The 21,649-nt window shown below is 47.7% G+C and overlaps 1 protein-coding gene across 4 annotated transcripts in view; it reads left to right on the top strand.

Moving 5' to 3' along the window:
- Positions 1-21,649, top strand: part of SMOC1 (SPARC related modular calcium binding 1) — a 154,335-nt gene that overhangs the window by 124,121 nt on the left and 8,565 nt on the right. For all 4 annotated transcript variants that reach the window (XM_032179741.2, XM_032179740.2, XM_032179739.2 and 1 more), the window contains exons 8-11: positions 8,621-8,813; positions 9,351-9,433; positions 11,253-11,358; positions 21,038-21,282. In XM_032179741.2, coding sequence (XP_032035632.1) covers positions 8,621-8,813; positions 9,351-9,433; positions 11,253-11,358; positions 21,038-21,282 — 627 coding nt within the window. The remainder of the gene's footprint in view (positions 1-8,620; positions 8,814-9,350; positions 9,434-11,252; positions 11,359-21,037; positions 21,283-21,649) is intronic.

Genomic DNA, 21,649 nt, shown 5'->3' with positions numbered 1-21,649 from the left:
GATAGTTCTTCTCTTGGCCAGTGAGTTAATCGGAAGGGTGTTCCCTCCAGGGAGTTCTCCCGGGTCCCTTTGTAGGTTACAACTGAGGGATGATATTGGATTTTTGCTTTCTTTTGCTGCCTATTCTGTGGGGGAAAGGGCTTTTTAGCTTAAAGGGGATGAAAAACCCATGCCAACAGAAGTGTGACTTTAATTTGTGCAAATTCTGTTTCTATTCTCCCCATACCCTCCCTCTACCTGATACAAACCTAAGCACAATTTCAGCGGCTGACTTTGTTCTGTTTGCCAGTGAAGTTTGCTTTTCCCTTTCCCTGGTAAGGCCTTTCCTTTTCTGGGCCAGTTGTCTGCCTTCTATTTGGAAAGGAGCCCTGAGCAATGGTTCTGTGGGCTCTCCCCCTCCTCAGGGGCTCCCAGAGCCCCTGCATAACTGAGTCACATAGATGTTGAGAAATTGGGAATTGGGAATTGGCGATGGCCAAGTGGCACTGAGTGGTGTGCGTGATGGAAAGCCATGGTAGCAGGGCAGAATTGGCCCAGCAAGTGGTGCTTGGAAAAATGATCCCTGGGGGCCACTTAGCCCCTCCTGTGAAAAAGTGCAAAGTCCACAAGTAAGAAAAATAACCTGTTCACATAGTTGGCTTGAAACCATAGGTGCTAAAACCCCATGTGGCTAAATAAACAGCAAGGGCCTGCTCAGTGATGTCCCATAAATCATGGAGTCCAGCAACCCTTCCCCGGGGTACCACATCTCGTCCCTGTGCTAACCCTTCTGAAACAGCAAAGTCAGTTCCTTACAACCTGGTCCTATCTTTCTCTCTTTTACTCCCGCAGTGCCTTCCTCTGCCAAATTCTCAGCCACCCGACAGTTCTGGAACACTCCCGACACCACACTCTCACATGCTCGCACGCTGACCTAGAGAATCCTGAGGCTGGGACCATGTGGTTTCTTACGCCTCTGGAATTTCATGTTGTAATTTAGAAAGGTTGTTTTCAACACCAGTTTGATATTTTGGATTATCTTTCAGCATTTCATTCATTTTTGATACGAGACTAGGTGGGTGTGAAGTATTTGAAGGGGTTTCAGGGTCACTGTAGGTGACACAATGCTAATTTTTTCTTTAATATTCTTGGCTCAGTGGGACAACTCCTTTTGCAATGAAACCTAAGTAAGTGCCTCTCATTTTTCAGTCTGGGTAACATTTTAATTGATTTTTCCCCTAAGAAAATCCAGTGCTTGATGGTCTGAGGATTGAGTGTAGCATTTCCCAGGATGTGTCAAAGGGATAGTTATTCTTTTTGCAGCCTCTGTGGTCTCATCCCTGCGGTTTATTCAACAGTGGGCAGCCCCATCTCTGAAGTGTCAGACTAGAATTCTGTGAGAGGGGTGACATAATGGGGACTCAAACAATAGAAGGGTTCTTGGACCAAGTACCCTTTATGAATCTTGTACACCAGAGATTCCATGGCTCTCCTATGGCCACCAGAGATGGGTGAGGTGAAGGCTAAGGAAGGATGTGCAGAGTTATGGTTTCCAGGAACTTGCATCCAGTGAAGTCAGGGTACCGAGGACAAGGGGCCCATGAGGGCAGATCCTCCACCGCGGCCACACTGCTTCTAGCCTTGTTCTGGGCGGGGCCTCAGGGAAAGCTTCAGGGATGGAGGATGGCCTAGAATGAGGGTAGGCAAAGATCTCATGGCTTATTCTTTGTGCTTGCTACATCTTAGAGGATTTTTCTGGCCTCTCCAGCACCTGACATGATGCCAGCACCCAGTACATATACAACCAGTAACATCCTGAGTGAGAACCTGGGTCTACAAGGTCCCAGTCCTTTTTTGTGTCCTTTTCCTGGGCCCTAATCTCATTTGCTACTCAGGATCCTGCTTTATGTCCTCCTCTCTCAGGACAATGTCAGCTTACTTTTCCTGTAGTGTAAGGAACTCCCTGTCCGGATGGCCAGAGTAGCCACCTTGGTTACCAACCGAGCCTCCACTGGGAGAGCTTCTGATTCTTTCTCTGGGAAGACTGCATCATTCATCAAGGCATCTTCCCAGTCCGTGTTTTTATGGCTTGTGACTCTTCTTCAGTTCTTCTGCATATGGTTCTCTGTAAGATTAGCCTTTTTTCTTGCACTTATTTTTCAGATGGACTTCACGATGCTTCATGTTATAGGTCAATTTGGCTAGGCCATCCTGCCCAGTTGTTTGGTCAAACACTCATCTAGATATTGGTGTGAAGGTATTTTGTGGATGTGGTCAATATTTACAGTCAATTGACTTCAAATAAAACAGATTGCCCTTCATAATGTGGGTGGGTCCCATCCAATCAGTGGAAGGGCTTAAGAACAAAGACTGAGGTTTCCCCCAAAAGAAGGAATTCCCTCTCCAGACTGTAACATGGAAATACTGCTTGAGTTTCCAGTCTGCTGACCTGACCTATTGATTTTGGACTCAAGACTGCCCCATCACTCTTACCTGAATTTCTAGCCTATTGGCCTGCCCAACATATTTTAGATTTGCCAGCCCGTATAATTACATAGCCAATTCCTTAAAATATCACTCTCTCTGTCTCGTGTATCTATAATCTGTAGATATCTAGCACTTGTCCCTGTGCTAGCCCTTCCAAAACCAATAGATATAAAGATACACACACATACATATACACCTGTCTCTGTCTTCTGTTGGCTCTTTCTCTGCAGAACCCTGAGTGACACAGACCTTCTGTCTACTGTCTGCTCTCTCCACCCATCTCTCCCTTCACCCTCTGCTTCCTCCATCACCGTGAGGTTCCCATGTTCTTTCTCCAAAAAGCTTACAGCATAGCTGGCCTACCAATAACTGCTGACTGCATGTGCAGAAGGTGCTTTGGTTTTGGGTTACCCAGGATCTCAGCTTTTCTGTCTGCTCCTTTCTTCAGCAGTTCCTCCTCTGGAAGGCAGTGTCTAGAAAGAAAGGCCAGCCCAAAGATCTGAAACTCAAATCTTGTAATGTTTATGTTTTTTGGCCATTTTTGCTTTAAACAAAAAAAGAAGAGAAAGGAAAAAGATGATGAAGAAGAAAAGGTTTCTGGGATAAAAGACTAAACTCTGGGCTAAAATCAAGACTGGGGATTAGCTGAGGATTTAGGTTATCCATGCTTTCCTTTGTTCCTAATCACCACGAGTAATTGAGAGGCACAGAGGCCTGGGCTAGTCCTAGCCAACAGAGCTGTGCTCCAGGCTTATCCTCTCTTAGTGGGATGTGAAAGAACCCGTGCCCTGGGCCTGGAGACCGGGTTCATGTTTGTCTGATCCAACCTCTTTTTTCCTCTCCTGTCTCCTGCTCTGCCCACTCCTGCTGGACTTTGGTCCTTCTTTGCTATGTGCAATTAGTGGTGGACAGGGTTGTGTGCTTTCTGGTGACAAGGGGTGGACATGGTTTCACTTCTATTTGAGTATTTACCATGTGCCAGACTTGGTACTGGGCAGTTTGCTTGGATGTTTTTTCTATTGCGTTTCTTCTCTTAGGCAGTCAGAGGTTTGTCAGTGAAACTTTAACCGCTCATTGCCAAGTGCGGAATGACCTGACTCTCACTTCTTCTCTGCACCATCTGAGGGACAGGATTATAGGGGCAGGCATGTGAAGTGTGTGGCCACGCATTTCCATGCCCCCCCACCCCCAGCCCTGATTGTTCCCTCTTCCCTTCTGTTTATGACTTCCAGGTGTTTACAGATGGTCCTGGCCCATTCTCATAGATACCTAGCCAGACCTTCTAATCTTGCCATCTCTCCCTCAATGTTCCTGAGCAGAGATTATTTTAGAACAGTGTGTGTTCACTTCTGGGGAGCTCCTTCTCTGAACCATGATCATGAAGAGACCCACGAAATAGGCCCCCTGTCTTGCATTCTGGAAGGGGACTTCTTGGTACCTAAGAAAACTGATAGATGTGAATTTTAAGATGCATTTGAGATCTAGGTAACTGAGAAGGACAGAGGATGATAGTGGCCCCATGGGTGGGCTGGCTTTTTGGGTCTGCTACTTCCTAGTTCTGTGATCTTGATCCAATGACTCTGCCAGTCTGTGTTTCTGCATCTTCCTGTATTCAGTGAGGATAAGAAGAACACTATTTTAGAGGCTTGTTTAAGTTTGAAGTGAGTTAATACAAGCAAACTGCCCAGTACCAAGTCTGGCACATGGTAAATACTCAAATAAATCTTAGCTATTGTTATTCATTTTAGAGTTCTGCAATGCTGGATGAGTTACAAATTTGGGTCCTCACATATGGAATAAGCTTATGCCCTGTGGTACTTACTGATTAGCATCTGCATGACCCATAACCTCTAGAGAAGCCCTTCAAGAATAATTGATTGGTTGACTGAAGGGCTTACAGGGCTACAAAAATACGTGTGGGGTAAATTGATGAATAGTTGAGGAGGTCTAGATGTTTCAGTTATCTGTTGCTGTGTAACAGACTGCTCCAAAATGTACTGGCTTACCATAAAAATAATTTATTCTTTCTAATGTGTCTGTGGGTTGGCTGGGTACTTGTTTTACCTGAATTTACTCCTGGACTCATCCAGGTGGGGGAGGATCAGCTGGGCTGGAATGTACAAGGTGACCTCCCTCTCACATCTGCTGTTGGTACTCGCTGTGACCTGAGCTGCTTCCCTTTCCTCTCTGTGGCCTCTTGTTCTCCAGTAGGTGAGACCAGCTTCCTTGTGATGATCTCAGGGCAGCTTCCACAAAAGTGAAAGCGAGAGCTGCAAGTCCTCTTGAGGCCTCGGCCTGGCACACAACATCAGCATTGCCTCTAACGCTCTATGGGCCAAAGCAAACCAGAGTCCACGTGGAGGGGTCCACACAAGGGCATGATCACAGGGAGGCACAGTTCAGTGGGGACTGTTTTGTAATGAGGTGACCTATACTGAGTAAAAGAAAAATGTAGGTTAGGATAAAAATCAGATTAGCCTGTGGCGAGAAGATGATCTTGCAGAGGTGAAGCACACAGCCGGTGCTGAAATGTCAGCTCTGCCACTTCCTAGTTCTATGATCATCCAATTTCTCAGCCAGTCTGTGTTTCTGCATCCTTTTCTGTTCAATAAGGATAACAATACTGCCCTTAAAGGCTTGTAATGAGTTTGAAGTGAGTTAATACAAATAGTCACCTAATTCCAAGTCTGGCCCATGGTAAATACTCAAATAGATGTTAGCTATTGTTATTCATTTTAGAGTTCTGCGATGGTGGATGAGTTAAATTTGGTTTTAAGTTTTCCGCTTCTGAGGCAAAGAGAGAAAAATATCCAGGTACAAGATTTGTAGCGTGCTTAGGTCGAGAAGACATCATTGGTCAGAAGAAGCTGTGCTGTGTCCAGCACATTTGGTTTTGAATGCAGCAGATTTGGGATAGTCTGCAAAGACACTGACATAGAAGAGCTCACTGTAAAAATAAAGTTATTCGTCTCCTAGAGCAAATGGTTAGAGGCAACACTGTCTAGAGGTTAGCAAGTCAAGCCTGACTGTCAGGATCCCCGGCCTTTCTCTCTCCCGGCTGAGTGAACTTGGGAAAATCCATTAATCTCTCCAATGTTCAGCTTCCTTGTCTACAAAATGGGCGTAATAATAGTGCCTACCTCACATGGGCAAAGGGATTCATCCGGTAAAGCCCTTAGTCTATTGCCTGGCACATATCACTCAATGAATGTTTGTTTTTATTGTTATTAGTTGTAAAGATGATTTTAAGGGAGATTTTCTCTTTGCTGTAAGACAAACTCTCTGTGTACTCTTCACAGAGGGTTAGTGTTATTATGATAAATCACTCCTGTCTCTTTCTTAGAGGCACCTGGACTTGCAGATACTGTAAGGAAGTAGTAAATCAATAATAAAAATAATAAAATAAAAAAGTAATAAACCTTGCATTCAGGCTTTTAAAAAATTCTTTGCTATCCCCCATTTTTCCAAATTAGTGAGCTTTATCATTTATTTTATTTTATTTTATTTATTTTATTTAATTTTATTGAGACAGGGTCTTACTCTGTGGCCCAGGCTGTAGTGCAGTGGCGTGATCATGGCTCACTACAGCTTCAACCTCCTGGACTCAGGTGGCCCTCTCACCTCAGCCTCCTGGGTAGCTAGGACTACAGGCATGCGCCATCACACACACTGGCTACTTTTTGTATTTTTTTTTTTTTTTTTTTGTAAAGACAGAGTCTTGCTATGTTACCCAGGCTGGTCTCAAACTCCTGGGGTAAGCAATCTGCCTGCCTCAGCCTTCCCAAATGCTGGGATTATAGGCATGAGCCACTGAGCCTGGCATTTTAATGATTTTATTCTCCATGGAACTTCATAGACACTGACTATAAACAGCTCAGAACAGCCTTCAAGGACTTCCAGAAATCCATCAACAGGGCCCAAACCACGAGTCTGTGCCTCTTCTTAGATGGCTCCTGTCCACATTTCCGAGGGTCTCGGGACCCCCAGTGGTGTGAAGTCAGGTTCATTATTCGCTCTGCCCCTGGGGAAGTTCCCCCCTTCTCTCTTTGCCTCTTGCTTTCAGTCTGATTTATGGCTTTAGAAGGTTGGCCTGGAGAGTCTTAATTTAAAGCCTCTGTCAGAGGTTGTTACATGAACGTGGTGCCAGTAAAAAGCTGTTTTCCTTTGGTTTTGCTCCTCTATTGCCTCTTTCATGGCATGAAATACGAGGTAGGAAAATAAGGCTACCAAATTGGGGTTGGGGGAGCTATTGAAAAATTCTTGCATAATCCCCTTGAAGTTGCCATGGCACCTTCCCAGCCAGGGGCTGAAGTCAAAATGCTGGATCTTCAAGCCAGGTTTCCCCAGGCCCCTCTCCCTGCTCAGTTTCTGTCTCTTTCCTGCCTCTAGATGCTGTTCTGGTGGTAGTCACAGTTGGAGGCAGAATCCCAAGTCTGATGTCTGTCAGCTGTTTTAAACTCCTCTTCTTCTAGCCAAGGAGATTCTGTTTAGCTTTTCTATATTTGCATTATGAAAACAGTAGTTTTTTTTCACTTCCCAAATTCAAAATAACATTTTCTATTTTAATAGTGAATATGCTATATGTGCCTGCCTCCTGGCCCTCAGATATTTTTATGCCCCTAAGGAAATATTTTTACCCTGCAATGAGAATCACCAGGCTATTGTTTTCAAGCATTTTCCTAGCAGTGAGACATAGCATTGTTTTTCTATCATCTGACTTATCTGTAAAACTGCATTGAGCTACTTTGTGTCTCTGTGTACTCCTATGGTTTGTTTAAACATGCGTGTTTTACCTATATGTGTGTCATTAACACAGCCATTATTTCAAGGAAGTTGGCTTCTTTAAAGTGGAGTTGAGTGTCTGTTATTTTGATTACTTGTGCTGCTGTTCAGTGCACAGCATGGTTCTCCGGGTTGCTGATACCAAGTTCCTTGCTCTTAAGAAGGGTATTTTTGTAATGATCTGTAAACATTCAGTAGGATGCCCAAGACTACATTCCTGTCAACTTCTTCAAGAGAAGAGTTGTAGAATAGTGGTATGAAAAAAATATAGTAGGTAAATAAACAAGTAAATGAAAAATAAAGTGATAGTACAGGTTTATGATGTGATTCTTTTGTTATCAAAAAAGTAGATGTGTGCACCTGTATTTCCATGTATGTATGTACATAAAATCTAGGGAAGGTACAGTGTTTAACTCTGGCAGGATTATAGGTTTTTCCAAAGTTTCTTTTTTTAAACTTCTTTATAATAAGAAACCCAACACTATTTATTTTTAATAATTAAAAAAAAAAAACAGAAAAAAAACAAAAAGGGAAGCCAGGCAGGCTAAGTGGTTGATTGGGAAGAATTTTCAGGTAAGTGGCTGTGCAGATGTGAGACGCCCTGGAGCTGGCCATGCTGGACACAGGGTACCATGCACTGTCTCAGCCGGGGACTGGCTCGGGGGAAACCAGGTTTGGTGGTTCAGACATGCTCATGTGTTCCTGAGGCTGAGTGCAGACAGCATCCGGCTGGGCCTGTTTTCTCTCCAATTGGATGGAAGCAGCATTGTGTAATTCACTGAAATTCACTCGGCCTGCTTTGTCCAGCAGCGTTGGAGGGTGGGGAGAAGCCAAGGCTGGACCTTGTTTCTGCTCCTCCTGGGTGCTGAGCATCACTCCACATGAGGCTGATGGCCACGGCTCCATCCTGCTGTGTCTGGGCTTGGAAGGGTCTACACGCACAGGCATTCCTGCATCAGCTTGCAGGGTAGCCAGGCTCCTGCACCCACCTGTCCTGCAGCCCATAGACAGAGCATCAGCAGGAGCCACTCTGAAAACAGTGAGATATTCCACCCTTGGGACAAGCTGCCACTCTGAGAAGGGGCATCCCTGGAGTCCCTGTCTGGCTTGTTGCTGCAGTTGAACCTATTTGGTGGGAATGCTAATGAATGCTGGCAGCAGAGATAGCCACAGGGAGGTTCTGAACCTCCAGTCCCCTCAGTATGCGCTGGCATGGGAGACAGCTCTCCGTGGTAATTCATCAACGGGGCAGCTCATCAGTTCCTTGGGTCCAGGCCTGGTCCTTGCTACTTACTTTGGATGCTGGGCACAGAAGACAGGAATGTTAAATCACAGGAGTGATAGTCACCACAGGCTGTGTCTTCTCTTGCAGAGAAAGTCTACTCATGTGACCAGGAGAGGCAGAGTGCCCTGGAAGAGGCCCGGCAGAATCCCCGTGAGGGTATTGTCATCCCTGAGTGTGCCCCTGGGGGACTCTATAAGCCAGTGCAATGCCACCAGTCCACTGGCTACTGCTGGTGTGTGCTGGTGGACACAGGGCGCCCGCTACCTGGGACCTCCACACGGTAAGCCCCCCAGGCTGGGTCCTGGGAAAAACGTACCTGCTGGCTGTTATCCATGCTGGCATCTCCCAGTGTTCCTGCCCTGGTTTGGTGGGAGTTGAGTGCCTGGGAGAGCAATGTTTTCAATGAGTAGAAGAGTTTCAGTTAGAAAGACCCTGGGACCTGGATTCTGGTCACAGGCCTGTCTCTTTCTAACTTAAGACCTTGGAACAGTACTTAACCTCTCTGGACATCAGTTTCCTGATGAGATTATTGCCCTTTCTAAGCCACTAGGTTCCATGGGTCAATAAAGATACTGTGTGCAGCTCAAGTGTCATTGTTATTATGCTTGAGTGGTTGAAATGACATGCCTGAACATGTCTCAATGGGAACACTGATGCTAAGATTGCCTTGTAGCTGCCAGACAGTGCAAGAGATATCGTGCTGCCTACCCTCGGTGCTTTAGGCTTGGTGACAACATAGATCATTGCTGGGCAGTAGTGACTGAAGTAGGCTCAGTTGCCAGCCCCTCCCAACCCCCCCATATCTCTCTTTTCCCAGCTACGTGATGCCCAGTTGTGAGAGCGACGCCAGGGCCAAGAGTACAGAGGCGGATGACCCCTTCAAGGACAGGGAGCTACCAGGTGGGAGACGATGCTGCCCTGCAGGCGCCGTCACCTCCTTCTGTTCCTCCACCCTCTTATTATGCAGAAGAAGCTGTCTCCTCTTTGTCTGTTTCCCCATGTGTAAGGTGGAACCAGGAGCCGTGGGATCTGCATCCCAGTCTGGGATTTATCCCTAATTAGCTCTGTGCTCTTGTGCATGTTGCTTCTCTTCCTTGTGCCTCTTCATCTTTATAATGTAGTCATCGGGCTAAAATCCTGTCTGCAACTCCACAATGCGTTGTCCATCTGAGGTCCATGAGGACAATGTTTTGAGCACTGTGAGTTATTTTTTCCAGGGCTGTGAGGATAAGATAGCTTATAGGGAGGGGCTGTCCTGAGCGATGTGGACAGTGTCTGTTGCTTGCTCTGAAGAGGCAGATGACCCCTGGTGACACAGGACGACCATGGAGTGTGACACAAGATACATAGGCAGGGCCCTGGTACCTCCAAATGGCTGATGTGCGTGTTTCCCCTTATTTATAGCAATCTCTGCCTGCAAGTTACAGTAAAATTACTAAATATTGGTGGCTTGGAATCTTATTGTCTTTACACAGCACAAAGTCAGATTAGTGCTGGTGGGAAATGGGCCACCTTCCCATGACCTATCAGGACTCCAAGTGAGAACTGAAAGCAGAGAGTTCTAAAAGTCAGGGAGTTCCACACGAGGTTTGTAGAAATCACCCCATCACAAGAGTGGAGTCATGGTGGCCAGGGTACCCCTTTAAGCTAACCCCTCAACAAATGGGAATTGAGATTCTACTATGTGCCAAGCACTGGGTATAATCTAGTGGTCAAAGTTGACATGAGACTTACAGAGTGGAGGAGACAGATTGGATGCGAATAAATGAGTACAGGCATTTATGGATAGTCGTGGTGGGTACTCTGAAGAAAAAGCGGAACGTGCTGTGAGAATGGCAGGGAGAACCTGCTTTAGATTCCACAGCTTCTCTGAGAAGCAAGTGTTGAACCTGAGACCTGGAGGATTTGGGGACAGAAGAGAATGAGCTAGTTGCTAATTTCTGTGTGGAGTTGCTTTGGAGAGGAGCACTGGGAGTAGTGTAGAGGGCCCATTTGGTGCTGGTGATTGTGACTTTATAGGACACCCATTTATCCAGTCGTGTGGTGGTGTTTTCCCCAGCTATGTGGTGTAGACATGGAAAAGGCGTATCTATAGAAGGTTCATCTGTGCTTTACTGTGTTTTCCTGGAATAATACAAGGAGGAAAAAAGGAACAAGGACTTGGGAGTATTTACAAGAGAGATGCTGTAGTTATAATCTAAGATGGATGAGGAGGGAAGTGAAAAAAGGAGGAGGCTCTTGGATGGATGCGGTGGTAGGTGTACTTAAGTCAACTTTGACCACTGGGGGTTCTCTCCCTCCCTTGTGCTCCCACAGCCCCTAGTTCTTACCCCTTGCACAGTATTTTTCTCACTTTAGTATGACTGCTTGGCTATTAGGTTGAGTTCCCCTGTAGATGTGAACTTTACAAGGATAAGGACCTTCTGTATTGTTCACTCTGTATCTCTAGCATTTAACATGGTGCCTGAGTTGATGTCTAGCAAAGATGTGTGGAATGGAAGAAAATTGAAAGCATTATTTGGTCTGATGGCCCTTTGTGGGGTATGGGTAAAGGAACTATGGAAGTTTATGAGACTCATCTGATCAGTAAACAAACCACTAAAGTGGATTTGGCTGGACAAGAAGGGCTTTGAGAAGTTTAGGAAAGGATGGTAGTTGAGAAAGCTGTTGACTTGATTTTTACCTGGCATCTACCTTCAAATCTCATTTTATCTTTTAGGCTGTCCAGAAGGGAAGAAAATGGAGTTCATCACCAGCCTACTGGATGCTCTCACCACTGACATGGTTCAGGCCATTAACTCAGCAGCGCCCACTGGAGGTGGGAGGTGAGAATGTGAGCAGGAATCAGGCCCAGGAGAAAAATGTGGGGCCCCTGACTTTTCAGATGCTGAGGGAGGGTAGGAGAGTGGGTAGGGTTTGGGGAGGGCAAAGGCTGGAAGTTGATCTTTTTCCTGAAACCATGTACCCATAGCTTTGACCCGCCTTCTGTCAAAAATCTTCCTGCCCCTCTACCTTCCCTATTCTTTGGGAGCTGCTTGTCGCTAGCTTTTAGTTACCTGATTTATAGGAAAGTCCAGGGCTGTCTGGGACTTCCAGCTGTTTAATCTCAGAAGGTGATGGGTTGGAGTGAGAGTTCTGAATGGCAGGAAGGGTGATGGATATGTCATGGGGACAGGGGGGCAGAGAGGGAGCACAAAGCACTTTGCAATTTTCTTCTCTCCTAGAAGGCAGGAACCAAATGCCTTTCTGGCATCCTGAGAATTCCAAAGAGCTCTTGGCGATGGAATTGGACACTCATATAGCCAAATACAGCTCAGGTCAGGAATTGAGGTGGTAGCTGAGGCAGTCCTGACGTGAAGCTGAAATGCACATGCTCCCCAGTAACCAGCATTGCTGGACCTCATGAGTTTGGGCCCATTAGGCCAGTTGGTTGGAGATGCATGCATGCATTCATCCATCCGCTTACTACCTTTTGAACATGGAAGACACAGCAAACACTGGGCTAACGATGAGGTATCTGGGGATAGAGGCATGTCCCACCTTCAAAGGGTGCAGCTTAGTGGGGATACTAGCCCATAGATAGATACTTACAAAATCTGTGGTGAGTGCTAGGACAGAGGTGGAAGAATGGAGAATGGTTGTCTAACTCAGTCTGGAGGAGTCAGAGAAGGCTTCCTGGAGAAGGTGATATCTGAGCTGAGTTTTAAAGGATAGGTAGGACTTAGCCGGTCAAAGAAAAGAGAAAGCCATTCCAGAGAGAAGGAAAGGATACTGCGGCTCCAAGAAAGTACATGTCTGTGGTTCAGTTAGGTTGGGCTGGGGTGGATAGGCAGAGGAGGAGGAAGCGGAGGAGGTAAGAGTGGTAATCGTGAGATGGAAGAGGTGGGCAGGACTCAGATCCCGAAAGTTCTGTGAGACATGCTGAGTAAGAATTCTGCTCATGAAGCCAGAGGGGGAAGCACAGCAGAGACTGGCGGAGACAAGTGGGGGAGTGTCTAGGCTCCTTACAGCAGGAGGGGAGGTATTCTAGGCTTGGCAGGGATGGGCAGCCTGCCTCTGAACTTATATGGCTCACTGAGGAGGGAGCGCTAGTCCCCCGGCATCTGCCCAGAGGCAGAGCTGTTATCCATAAGGCAAGGAATGCCACAAAGAGAACAAGCCTAGGCCTTGGAAGGACCCCAGCATAGCTCCTTCAGTGGTGATTGGCAGGACCGTGTGGTATGTGTTTAGGGTAGGAGTTTAGGGCTCCAAGCAGAGCTGTCGACGTTTCTGCATCCTGAGGCAAACAAAGGCAGCCATTTTGAAAGCCCAATTTTATATCAAATCAAAGTGAGTGCACACAATAGCCAAGACATGGAAACAACCTCAATGCCCATCAATGGATGACTAGATAAAGAACATGCGGTATATGTATATAGTGGAGTAATATTCGGTCTTAAAAGGGAGAGAAATCCTGTTATATTGGGGGCATTATGCTAAGTGAAACGAGCCAGTCACAAGCACAAATGCTGCGTGATTCCACGTACATGAGGTACCTGAAACAGTCAGACGTGTAGAAGCAGAGAGCAGAATGGTGGTTGCCAGGGGTTTGGGGAGTTGCTAACCAATGGGTGTCAAGTTTCAGCAAAGCAACATGAATGAGTCCCAGAAATCTGCTATCCAACATTGTCCTTATAGTTAACAGCACGGTGCTATACACTTAGATGTTTGTTAACAGGCTAGATCTCCTGTTTAGTGTTCTTACCACAATAAAATTAACAACAACAACAACAACAAAAAACAAAAGGAGAAAAAAGAAAAAAGTGAGTGCAGTGGTTGCCCGTCTTGGAAACTGCTTGTCGGGGTGCTTGCCCTGAGCCCCTCATGGTCCCGTGAGCTCTGAGGCTGGTTTCTGGCTGTGGCTCTGTTTCTGCCACCCCTGTGGGCGGGGGCCAGGCCTCCTCCAGGAGGAGCACAGCACTAAGTCTGAGAAAGATGAAGACAGGGTTCAACAGGCCCACAGACGGGAGCTGCTGGAGGCGGCCCATGGCACTCAGCTGCTCAGTCTCCGAGACAGAGAGGACGGCATCCAGATCTCCAAGAAGAGGGGAGAGGGTGAATTTTGAAAAGGCAGTATTGTTGGCCTGGATGTTACTTGTGTTTAGAATACAAAAAAAATACCTGTTGTTTCATGCAAAAACAGGCATGAAAGATTTATGTTTTATGTTTATATTTATGTGTAGAAGAGAGGGAAAAAGGAAAAAAAGGAGGTCCATGGGCTTGAAAGTTCCTGGTCTGGGGGCTTCCCACTTAGACCTTCCTGCAGGCTCCTGGCATTGCCCCCCAGCTCAGGGGTCCCACCTGCAGTTCTGCCTGAGTCCTAAGGAGGCAGGACTTCGAGCTCCCCTTGGTTGCTTTACCAAGAGCAATGCGTGGTCTCCGCTGCAGGTGGGGGACGCAGATGGGCCCTGCTGCCAGGGGAAGGTAGGATTTGTGCCTTATCCTCAAATGACAGACAGTAGGGATTTTTATAGGCAATGAAAGCTAAGAAATTTATAATTTTTTTAATATCAGTGTGTCTTTAGGGAAGAGGATCTTTTTTCTGTTCTATTTTAAGTGTCATTTAGAGTTGGAAGAGGTTTTTCGAAAAAATTGTTTTCAAAACATGTTTTTCATTTTAAGCTCATATTAGCTTGACCATACTTGGTTTTGATGGGAATGAAAGATTTGAACTGCCTTTGGTAGTTATGTTACCTAGAGGAGGGACTTTAATCAAAAGACAGACAAGATGCTTCAAGAAATAGTTTAGAAATCAAGGAAGTGGGTGGGGAAAGGGAGAAGAAAGAGAGAAACTGCTATCCAGGAAGGTAGCTGTCAGGGTTACCAGTGTAGTAACAGGGTTTAAGGCTGTCCCAGATCTTCCCACTGTATTCAGCATAAGCCCTAACTCTGACCTGGGCTGGCCCTTCAGGACAACTTTGCCGGCCCCACCTCTCCTCACATATTCCTTTCCTTCCCACCATTATGTTCCAGGTACTAGTTCTCCTCAGTTCTGGTTCCTCAAACAAGTCAAACTCTTGCCTGTTCCAGGATCTCTATGTCAGTTGCTCCTAGAATTCAGTTCCCCATCTTTCAATGACTGGCCCCTGCTTATCTATTTAAATGTCACCTTCTCAAGGACCACTCAATCTATAGGAGTTGCCTGTTCACCCTGTACCTCAGCACCCCTTTTTAACTCTCAGCCTAGCGTATATCACGGTCTGATATTTTGCTGGCTTGTTGATATATTATCTGTCTCCCTAAACCCAAGGAGAATTTAAGTTCTATGAGAGAAGAAACATTTTCTGTCTTCTTCCCTCCTGTATTCCCAGAGCTTAGACTAGTGCCTGTAACATAGTAGGTGCCCAATAAAATATGTTAAATGAATAAATAGCTAGAGGGACAGGGGATAGATGGATGGATCCCTGTCTTGATAAGACCTCTTTCTGGCACACATCAGAGGGTCAACCGACCACCACAAGACCAAGTATAAGGCCGGAGCCAGCTGTCAAATTTACTGTAGTGTATTTTGTAACCAGGGCCCAAGGGTACCCTGGCCAGGACCCAGGGACTTGGAGCGCCATGCCGACAGACCCTGGCCAGTTGTCCCTCTTGTTTGATGGAGGAGCAGAGGTATGGGGCAGCTGGAGGTCAGGTAGCATGTCTGGAACAGGACTGACAAAGACAATTAGGAAATCCAGGCATTCTGGGTTTTGGCCTTGGCTGTGGAATTCAGGCAGAGTTGGGGCTGCAGGCATGAAGTTAAGGAAGCCGCATCTGATCCCTCCTTTATCCTCTCAGACTCTAGTAGTTAAAGCTGGACATCAGCTGAGGCCAGGGAAACAGTCTCACCTGGGGACAGTGGGAAAAAGGGATAGAAGATGTTTGGACAGTGCAGAAAAAAGGTGCCTTCCTCCCAGTCTACTTCCTGTCAGGCGTGGAGGCGGTGGCTTTGCAGCAGCTCTCATGTTGCAACCCGCCCCTGGTATGAGCTCCATGCTAGGTTCTGGGGCATCTGAAGAAAAGGGGATAGTTTCTGGCCTGGAAGGGAGATACAGAACAACCATATGACTGCAGTATAAAGTCAGTGGGATAATAGAGGCTGAAAAAGTGTTGCAGGGACCCTGGGGAGCCAGAGCATGTGAGGGAAAGCTTTCCATGGGAGTGACAGTGGAGCCCCATCTTCCCTTATGAATGGGAAAATGCCTGACCTAGATGGACCAGGGGTAAGGGCCTTCCAGCAGAGGGGACCATGTGGGTAGTGAGGTGTGAACAGGGTAGGAAGTGTGGAAGGAATTGTAAGAAGTAGTATGGTTTATGTTTGGGAGTCAGGTTGGGGACAGGTAGGAGATGAGGCTGCAGAGCTGGGCAGAGCCCAGCTGGTGCCAGGCCCACGGAGTCAAGATGCAGGGCAGAAGGGAGCTGCAGGGTTAGGTGGGCATTTTTGCAGAGTCATCCTGATGGCACTATGCAAGTGGGATTGGAGGGGCGCAAGGCAGGCAGGAAGATGACAGCAAGTGTCAGCATGAAGGGTGATGAGGGCATGGACCATGGGAAAGGGACGATTTGCTGAAGCTTTGGTAAAGAAATCAATAGGATTTCAAGACTTGCTACATGCAGGGAGTGGAAGAGTGGGAGGCATCTACTCCCTTTTCTGGCCTGATTTATTAGCAAAAAACAGTGCTACAAAGATCTAAAAATAGGCAGAGTAGAATGGGGTGTCTGTGAAAACTCTATGGCAGGTGCATGGGAGGGTGTGCATTGCAAATATCAATGGATGATAGTCCCTCTTGGTGAATGTTTTCTGTGTGAGTGAGTTATCCCTTTGGCCCCTCTGGCCAGGACTCCAGGAGGCAGTGTTCCCCCTTAGATCAGCCTTCCTACAGCACCCATTAGCATTTATCAGTCCCAAAGGAAGATTTCTGAGATCTCAGCCGGCAGAGTCTTCTAGAGCAGGGGAACCCTCTCCTGGCTCCACCCTCCCCTAGGGAAAGTCAACTTTGAGGGGAGGTGGGAAGGGCTGTGTGAGCCTCTTGGCCCTTCACGTGGTCCCCCGAGGGGAGACTGTACTGTGGCTTCCTCCTTCCTGCCCAGTGTGGTTGCCTGTTGATGGCTTTGCAAGGAAGAGGCTGGAATGTGGCTGACTTGGCATTTCCCAGCTGCACCCGCACAGCTGGCGGGGCCTGGACCCAACTCCAGACGGGGCTCAGTTGGTCTGCTTGGCTTGGCTAGTGCCTCCAGGCCGTCCCGCCTTACCTTCTCTAAAACTGCTTAGGACAGCAGAACTGGGCCCGAGATCTTGGCCAAAGCAGGTTTCCTTGTGGTAAACGGAGCTGGCTCTCCAGCTGTGCGTTGCAGCCAAGGCCTGGAGGGGCTGAGGCTGCAGAAGCAAAACTGAAAGTGCTGTGGGAGAAGGGTAGCCTATGCCACCTCTAAAACTGGGAGAAGGCTCCGTGGGGCCAGTTTGGGGAGGAACTTGGCTCTAGTGGGTTTCCTCATCCCTGGAGGCAGAAGTCAACAGGACAGCCACAAAAACAGCCCAGAGGTAGGGCAGACACCAGCATTGTTTGGCTCATGTTGTCTGAACCATAGTCTAAAATCTGGAATCTGGTATCACTTGGGTGTGTCTTTTCATACCATATCCAAGGAAACTTGGATATCGTACCTACCCAGTGAGCCCTTTTAGTAGAAGTAGAACTTTACCCACTGAGAAGTCTGCAGTGTGGACAAGCGAGTGCTGTTACACTGATCCTAAGGAGCTCTTGCTCCCTCTAACTTAGGTCCCCAGCCTTTGCCTGATGAGCAGCTTTGAATTCAGCAGTCCTGACCTCCAGTGGAATATATGTGTGTGTGTGTGTGTGTGTGAGACAGGTTGGGAGCCTGAGGCCAGTGTAAGCCTGGAGCTGGGAGGGGAACGGGCAAGGCTTTGGGCCTTCTTGGGCTATGGCTTTGTGGTTGAGGGGGTCTAACTGTGATGGAAAGTCTCCAGCAAAGATTGCTTGAGAGATTCCTGAAGCTCTGGGGGAGGCCTCCCTGCTCCATGCCTATCCAGCACTCCCCCAGGAAAAATCACAGATTCTTTTCAGTTAACAGGCCTCTTGGGTCTTCTTTTGCACACACTTACTGCTACGTTAGGACTCCTGCTGGATCTAAGTCTTAGCCAAGAGCTTGTACAAAGCATAGTGGGTACCTGCTGTCAACCTCATCTGTGACTTAAGGCTGTTGCCAGGCCAGAAACTTGATTTACAGAGTTTTTAAATCCATTGCCTTCAATTCTTTTGTTGGAAGTAGGGAAGCTATCCACAAACCCCTCCAGCTACTGTCTTTTGTCTCACTCCATCTTCTTCTTTAAGCATCATGCTTAAATACTCTTCTTGGGCCATGGCTAGAGCCTCCATTCCTCTAGATCAAGGGTTTTGTTTTGTTTTGTTTTTGTCTTTTTTTTTTAACCTGAGTCCATGGACTTTGAATGGGATTTAGGGAGTCCATTAATCTCCTAAAATCTGTAGACTTTTCTGTATATGTCCATTTCTCTAGAGAGAGAGCTCATATCTTTGTGTAGGCTCTCAGAGGGTTCACAATCCCTCATGGACTCAAAGTTGAAATTTTCTGCTATTAATGTACTTGGAGTTTGGCCTGGCCAAAGTGTTGGATTCCAAAGATGACCCTAGGGCTACCCAGCTTATAGGTAGAGGTAGGGCTCTCTTATTTAGGGGTTTGAGGGTGTTTTGGCAGCCGAAGGAGTTCAGAAGCAGAGAATATCATGCTAGCTGGGAAGGAGGAAGGAAGGCAGCAGGACCCTCAGGCCTCACAGGGCAGGCTGTGAGTCATGCCAGTGTTAGAGGGAGCCCAGAGGCACTGCCTGGAGGGGCTCAGAGGATCTCTCCTGAGGAAGTGAACGCTGCACATCTCAGCCCAGTGGCTCAGCTGGGAGCCAGGCGGGGTGGGGGGCAGCAAACAGAAGTCGTGGCTGCCCTGCACTGGGAGGCCTTGATGGGAGTGAGGAGAGTCAAAATGTTGTTCTTCTGGCAAGGAGGTGTCAGGAAGGGAAAATCAGAAGAAACGCAGGGCAAGAGGCAGGAGTCAGATGATGGTCAGTCTCAGGCATGGAAGGAAACTCTTGGAGGTTGTAAAGTCAGAAGAAGAACTGCTTCTTGCTGCAAAATAGCCCAAAGGAGGGTGGCAGAGCTCTATCAATGGAGTTGCTGAAAGCTGGACAGGCGGGAGCCCCAGAAACACGTGTTGGAGGGAGCGCGCCTCCCCTGGCAGGGCCTCTGGGTGGGATGACCTCATCCTTTCCCGTCTCGGCGACTGAGGCTTTATTATTCCAGCCTCTAGGTAGACATTACGCTATACTGAGCCTAAAGGTTAAAGGAAGAGCTGCCTTTGCCTTGGAACTCTCATGGCTGCCTGGCGGGAGGGGCTGAGCGGGAAGGTCCCTGACTGCCTCCCCCATTGCCTGAGAGAACTGAGTTCCTTCCATGGGGGCCTTCTGTCTCTCCTCCACAGCCTGTGTCCTCCCTGCTGTTTGGGAAAAGGCAGGGACAGGCAGGTCACTCCCCTACCTGCACCAATAGCATCCCAACAAAATTTTCTGCCTTTGCAGCTGGTATGCACTGCAGGGGCCATCTTAAGAGTGAATATTGCAGGTAAAATAGGGAAAGATGGAAAACACCAGAATACTGTGTATGCTGGCAGAGACAAAATCTGAGTTCTTCAATGAATAACTTCATACCTGTTTCAAAGACCTCCTGAGCCTGGTTTCCATGACAGACTAAGCAGATTTCCTAAGAGTTAGAGGCAGCTGGCAGCTCTCCATGGCTCCCTCACACCTTCCGCCAGGTACTCTCTGAGTTAAACCTGTCATGAGGAGGTCCCCTTGGCAGATCCACTAATTTCATCCTCCTGGAATCAGTCCAGGATGCCCAGAGTACTTGCCCAAGACTGAAATTCAGCTAATTAGGAATAGGCATCTAACAGGGATGGATGACTGGCTTTTCCCCCCCAATAATGGAACTTCTTTTTCCCTGAACTTGGACGTTACTTGGTGGGGTGGAAGAGGAGGGAGTTTGCTGGCTTGTTCACAGGGGAGGTGTCAGAGATTATCTCCCTTCTGGAAAACTCAGCAAACCCCAGAGAAGAGAGGGTGGCATGACAAGTGCCTGGAACAGTTTTCCCACCAGGAACAGCTTCAGAATGTGCAGACAGGCCTTGGGCCCTGATCTAGGATCCCTGTGGAACAGTGAGCCTTCTGCCCCACTTCTGACCTCTGGTAGTCATGTGCTCTGTCCCAGTGCCCCTGCACACTGAGGATGTGAATGTGTGGGACTCCCAACGTCAACCTTATTCTCCTTGCCCAGGGGAAGTTGCACAAGGGCCTAGATCACATTCACTCAGTGCCAAGCCCTGGGAACAGGAGCCATGGGGCTCTTGGGGTTCCATTCTCCTGGTTAGTGATCCCAGGCAGCCCCTCTATAATAGACCCATTATTGGCTTTAAAAATTGTAAATAGTAGTTATCACTCTGACTCCTTTTTGGGAGAAAATAGGACACAGTTAAGTAAATAACATAGATGAGTAGGCCCTTGCCTACAGTTACACGTGTAGACGTAGATGTTGGCCTTGTAACTTGATGAGGGGCTGTGTTAGACGTGTTTGTGACTCTCCATCTGGCTGCCAGAAAGTGTTCTTGGTGATTCTAGTCCAGCATTTCTCAGCAGAATCACCTGGCGGTGCTGGTGAATACGTGGTTTCCTGGGTCCACCCCAGACCCCCTGACTAAAACCTCACGCTGGAGAGACTCACCCCCAGTAGGTCCAGGCTTTTCCAGTTTTGGAACTTCTGTTTGTGTCTGACCCAGTTGCTTTCTTCTCTCAATTCCCACTGCATTGGATGTCCAGCAGTGAAGGACCATGGGAACCTCACACCCCACATTCAGTCGTCATGACTGTTTTCACCTTTTGGCTCTGTCTCATAGAGACAGTGAGCCACTTGAGGCCAGGGGTGCACCCTCCAGGGCCTAGACTGGCACTGGGCGTACAGTGGATGCTCAGAGCACCTTCCCCACAGTCAGTCCACCCCAGGGCACATGTTTACATGTGACGAGCAGCTTGTCCGCAGTGAGTGCTAGGTCAGGGGAAGGACAATTTGGATTCCAGCTCTGGTTTATTCAGCGAATTAGATCAAGCCAATTTGTCTTGAGCACCCATCATGTACAAGAACATTTCTGGCTTTGGTAGAGGGTGAGGCATGTTTATGTAATAAGGATTACCCACCTGGGGAGTCCTGAGAAAAGAATGGTCCAATCTTGGGATGTGAGTCGGAGAGGACGGCTTGATGCTGCCACAGGCTCAGCCGCTCTGGGTGGACTTTGGCTTGGAGGAGCCATTTCTACCTGACTTTCTGGGGGCAGTCGTACCAGGGCTGATGGTTCCTGCAAGATCCTGAGTGGTGTTCTCTGGGGTGGGGGTGTTTGTCCATGGCCCAGGTTCTCAGAGCCAGACCCCAGCCACACCCTGGAGGAGCGGGTAGTGCACTGGTATTTCAGCCAGCTGGACAGCAATAGCAGCAACGACATTAACAAGCGGGAGATGAAGCCCTTCAAGCGCTATGTGAAGAAGAAAGCCAAGCCCAAGAAATGTGCCCGGCGTTTCACTGACTACTGTGACCTGAACAAAGACAAGGTCATTTCACTGCCTGAGCTGAAGGGCTGCCTGGGTGTTAGCAAAGAAGGTGAGTGCTCTCCCCTGCGCTCCTGGCCTTTCAATATTTGCCCCCCACCCAGGCATGGGACCAAGGGCTCTCTGATAAATGAGATCCCAGGTACTCATCTGTTCATCAATTATTTGCTGGAAGTGTGCTATGCTTCATGCTAGATGTTTGAGACAGTGGTGGAATTGACTGATAAGGTCTCTATCCTTGCACAGAAGGCAGAGCTTAAATAAGCACTCACATGAGCTGTGATACATGCTGTGAGAGTGTGCTAGGGTGGGCCAGGCTATAGTCACAAGTAGACCCATACATCATGGCTTGACACAGTGGAAAATTTTTCTTTCCCATATAATAGTTTGGCATGGTCGCAGATTGTAGGGTGTGTGTG

Source organism: Hylobates moloch, unplaced genomic scaffold, assembly GCF_009828535.3.
Source record: "Hylobates moloch isolate HMO894 unplaced genomic scaffold, HMol_V3 SCAFFOLD_16, whole genome shotgun sequence".
NCBI classification, from domain to species: domain Eukaryota; kingdom Metazoa; phylum Chordata; class Mammalia; order Primates; family Hylobatidae; genus Hylobates; species Hylobates moloch.
The sequence above is the reverse complement of the archived record's forward strand: the minus strand, read 5'-3'. Positions and strand labels throughout refer to the sequence as shown.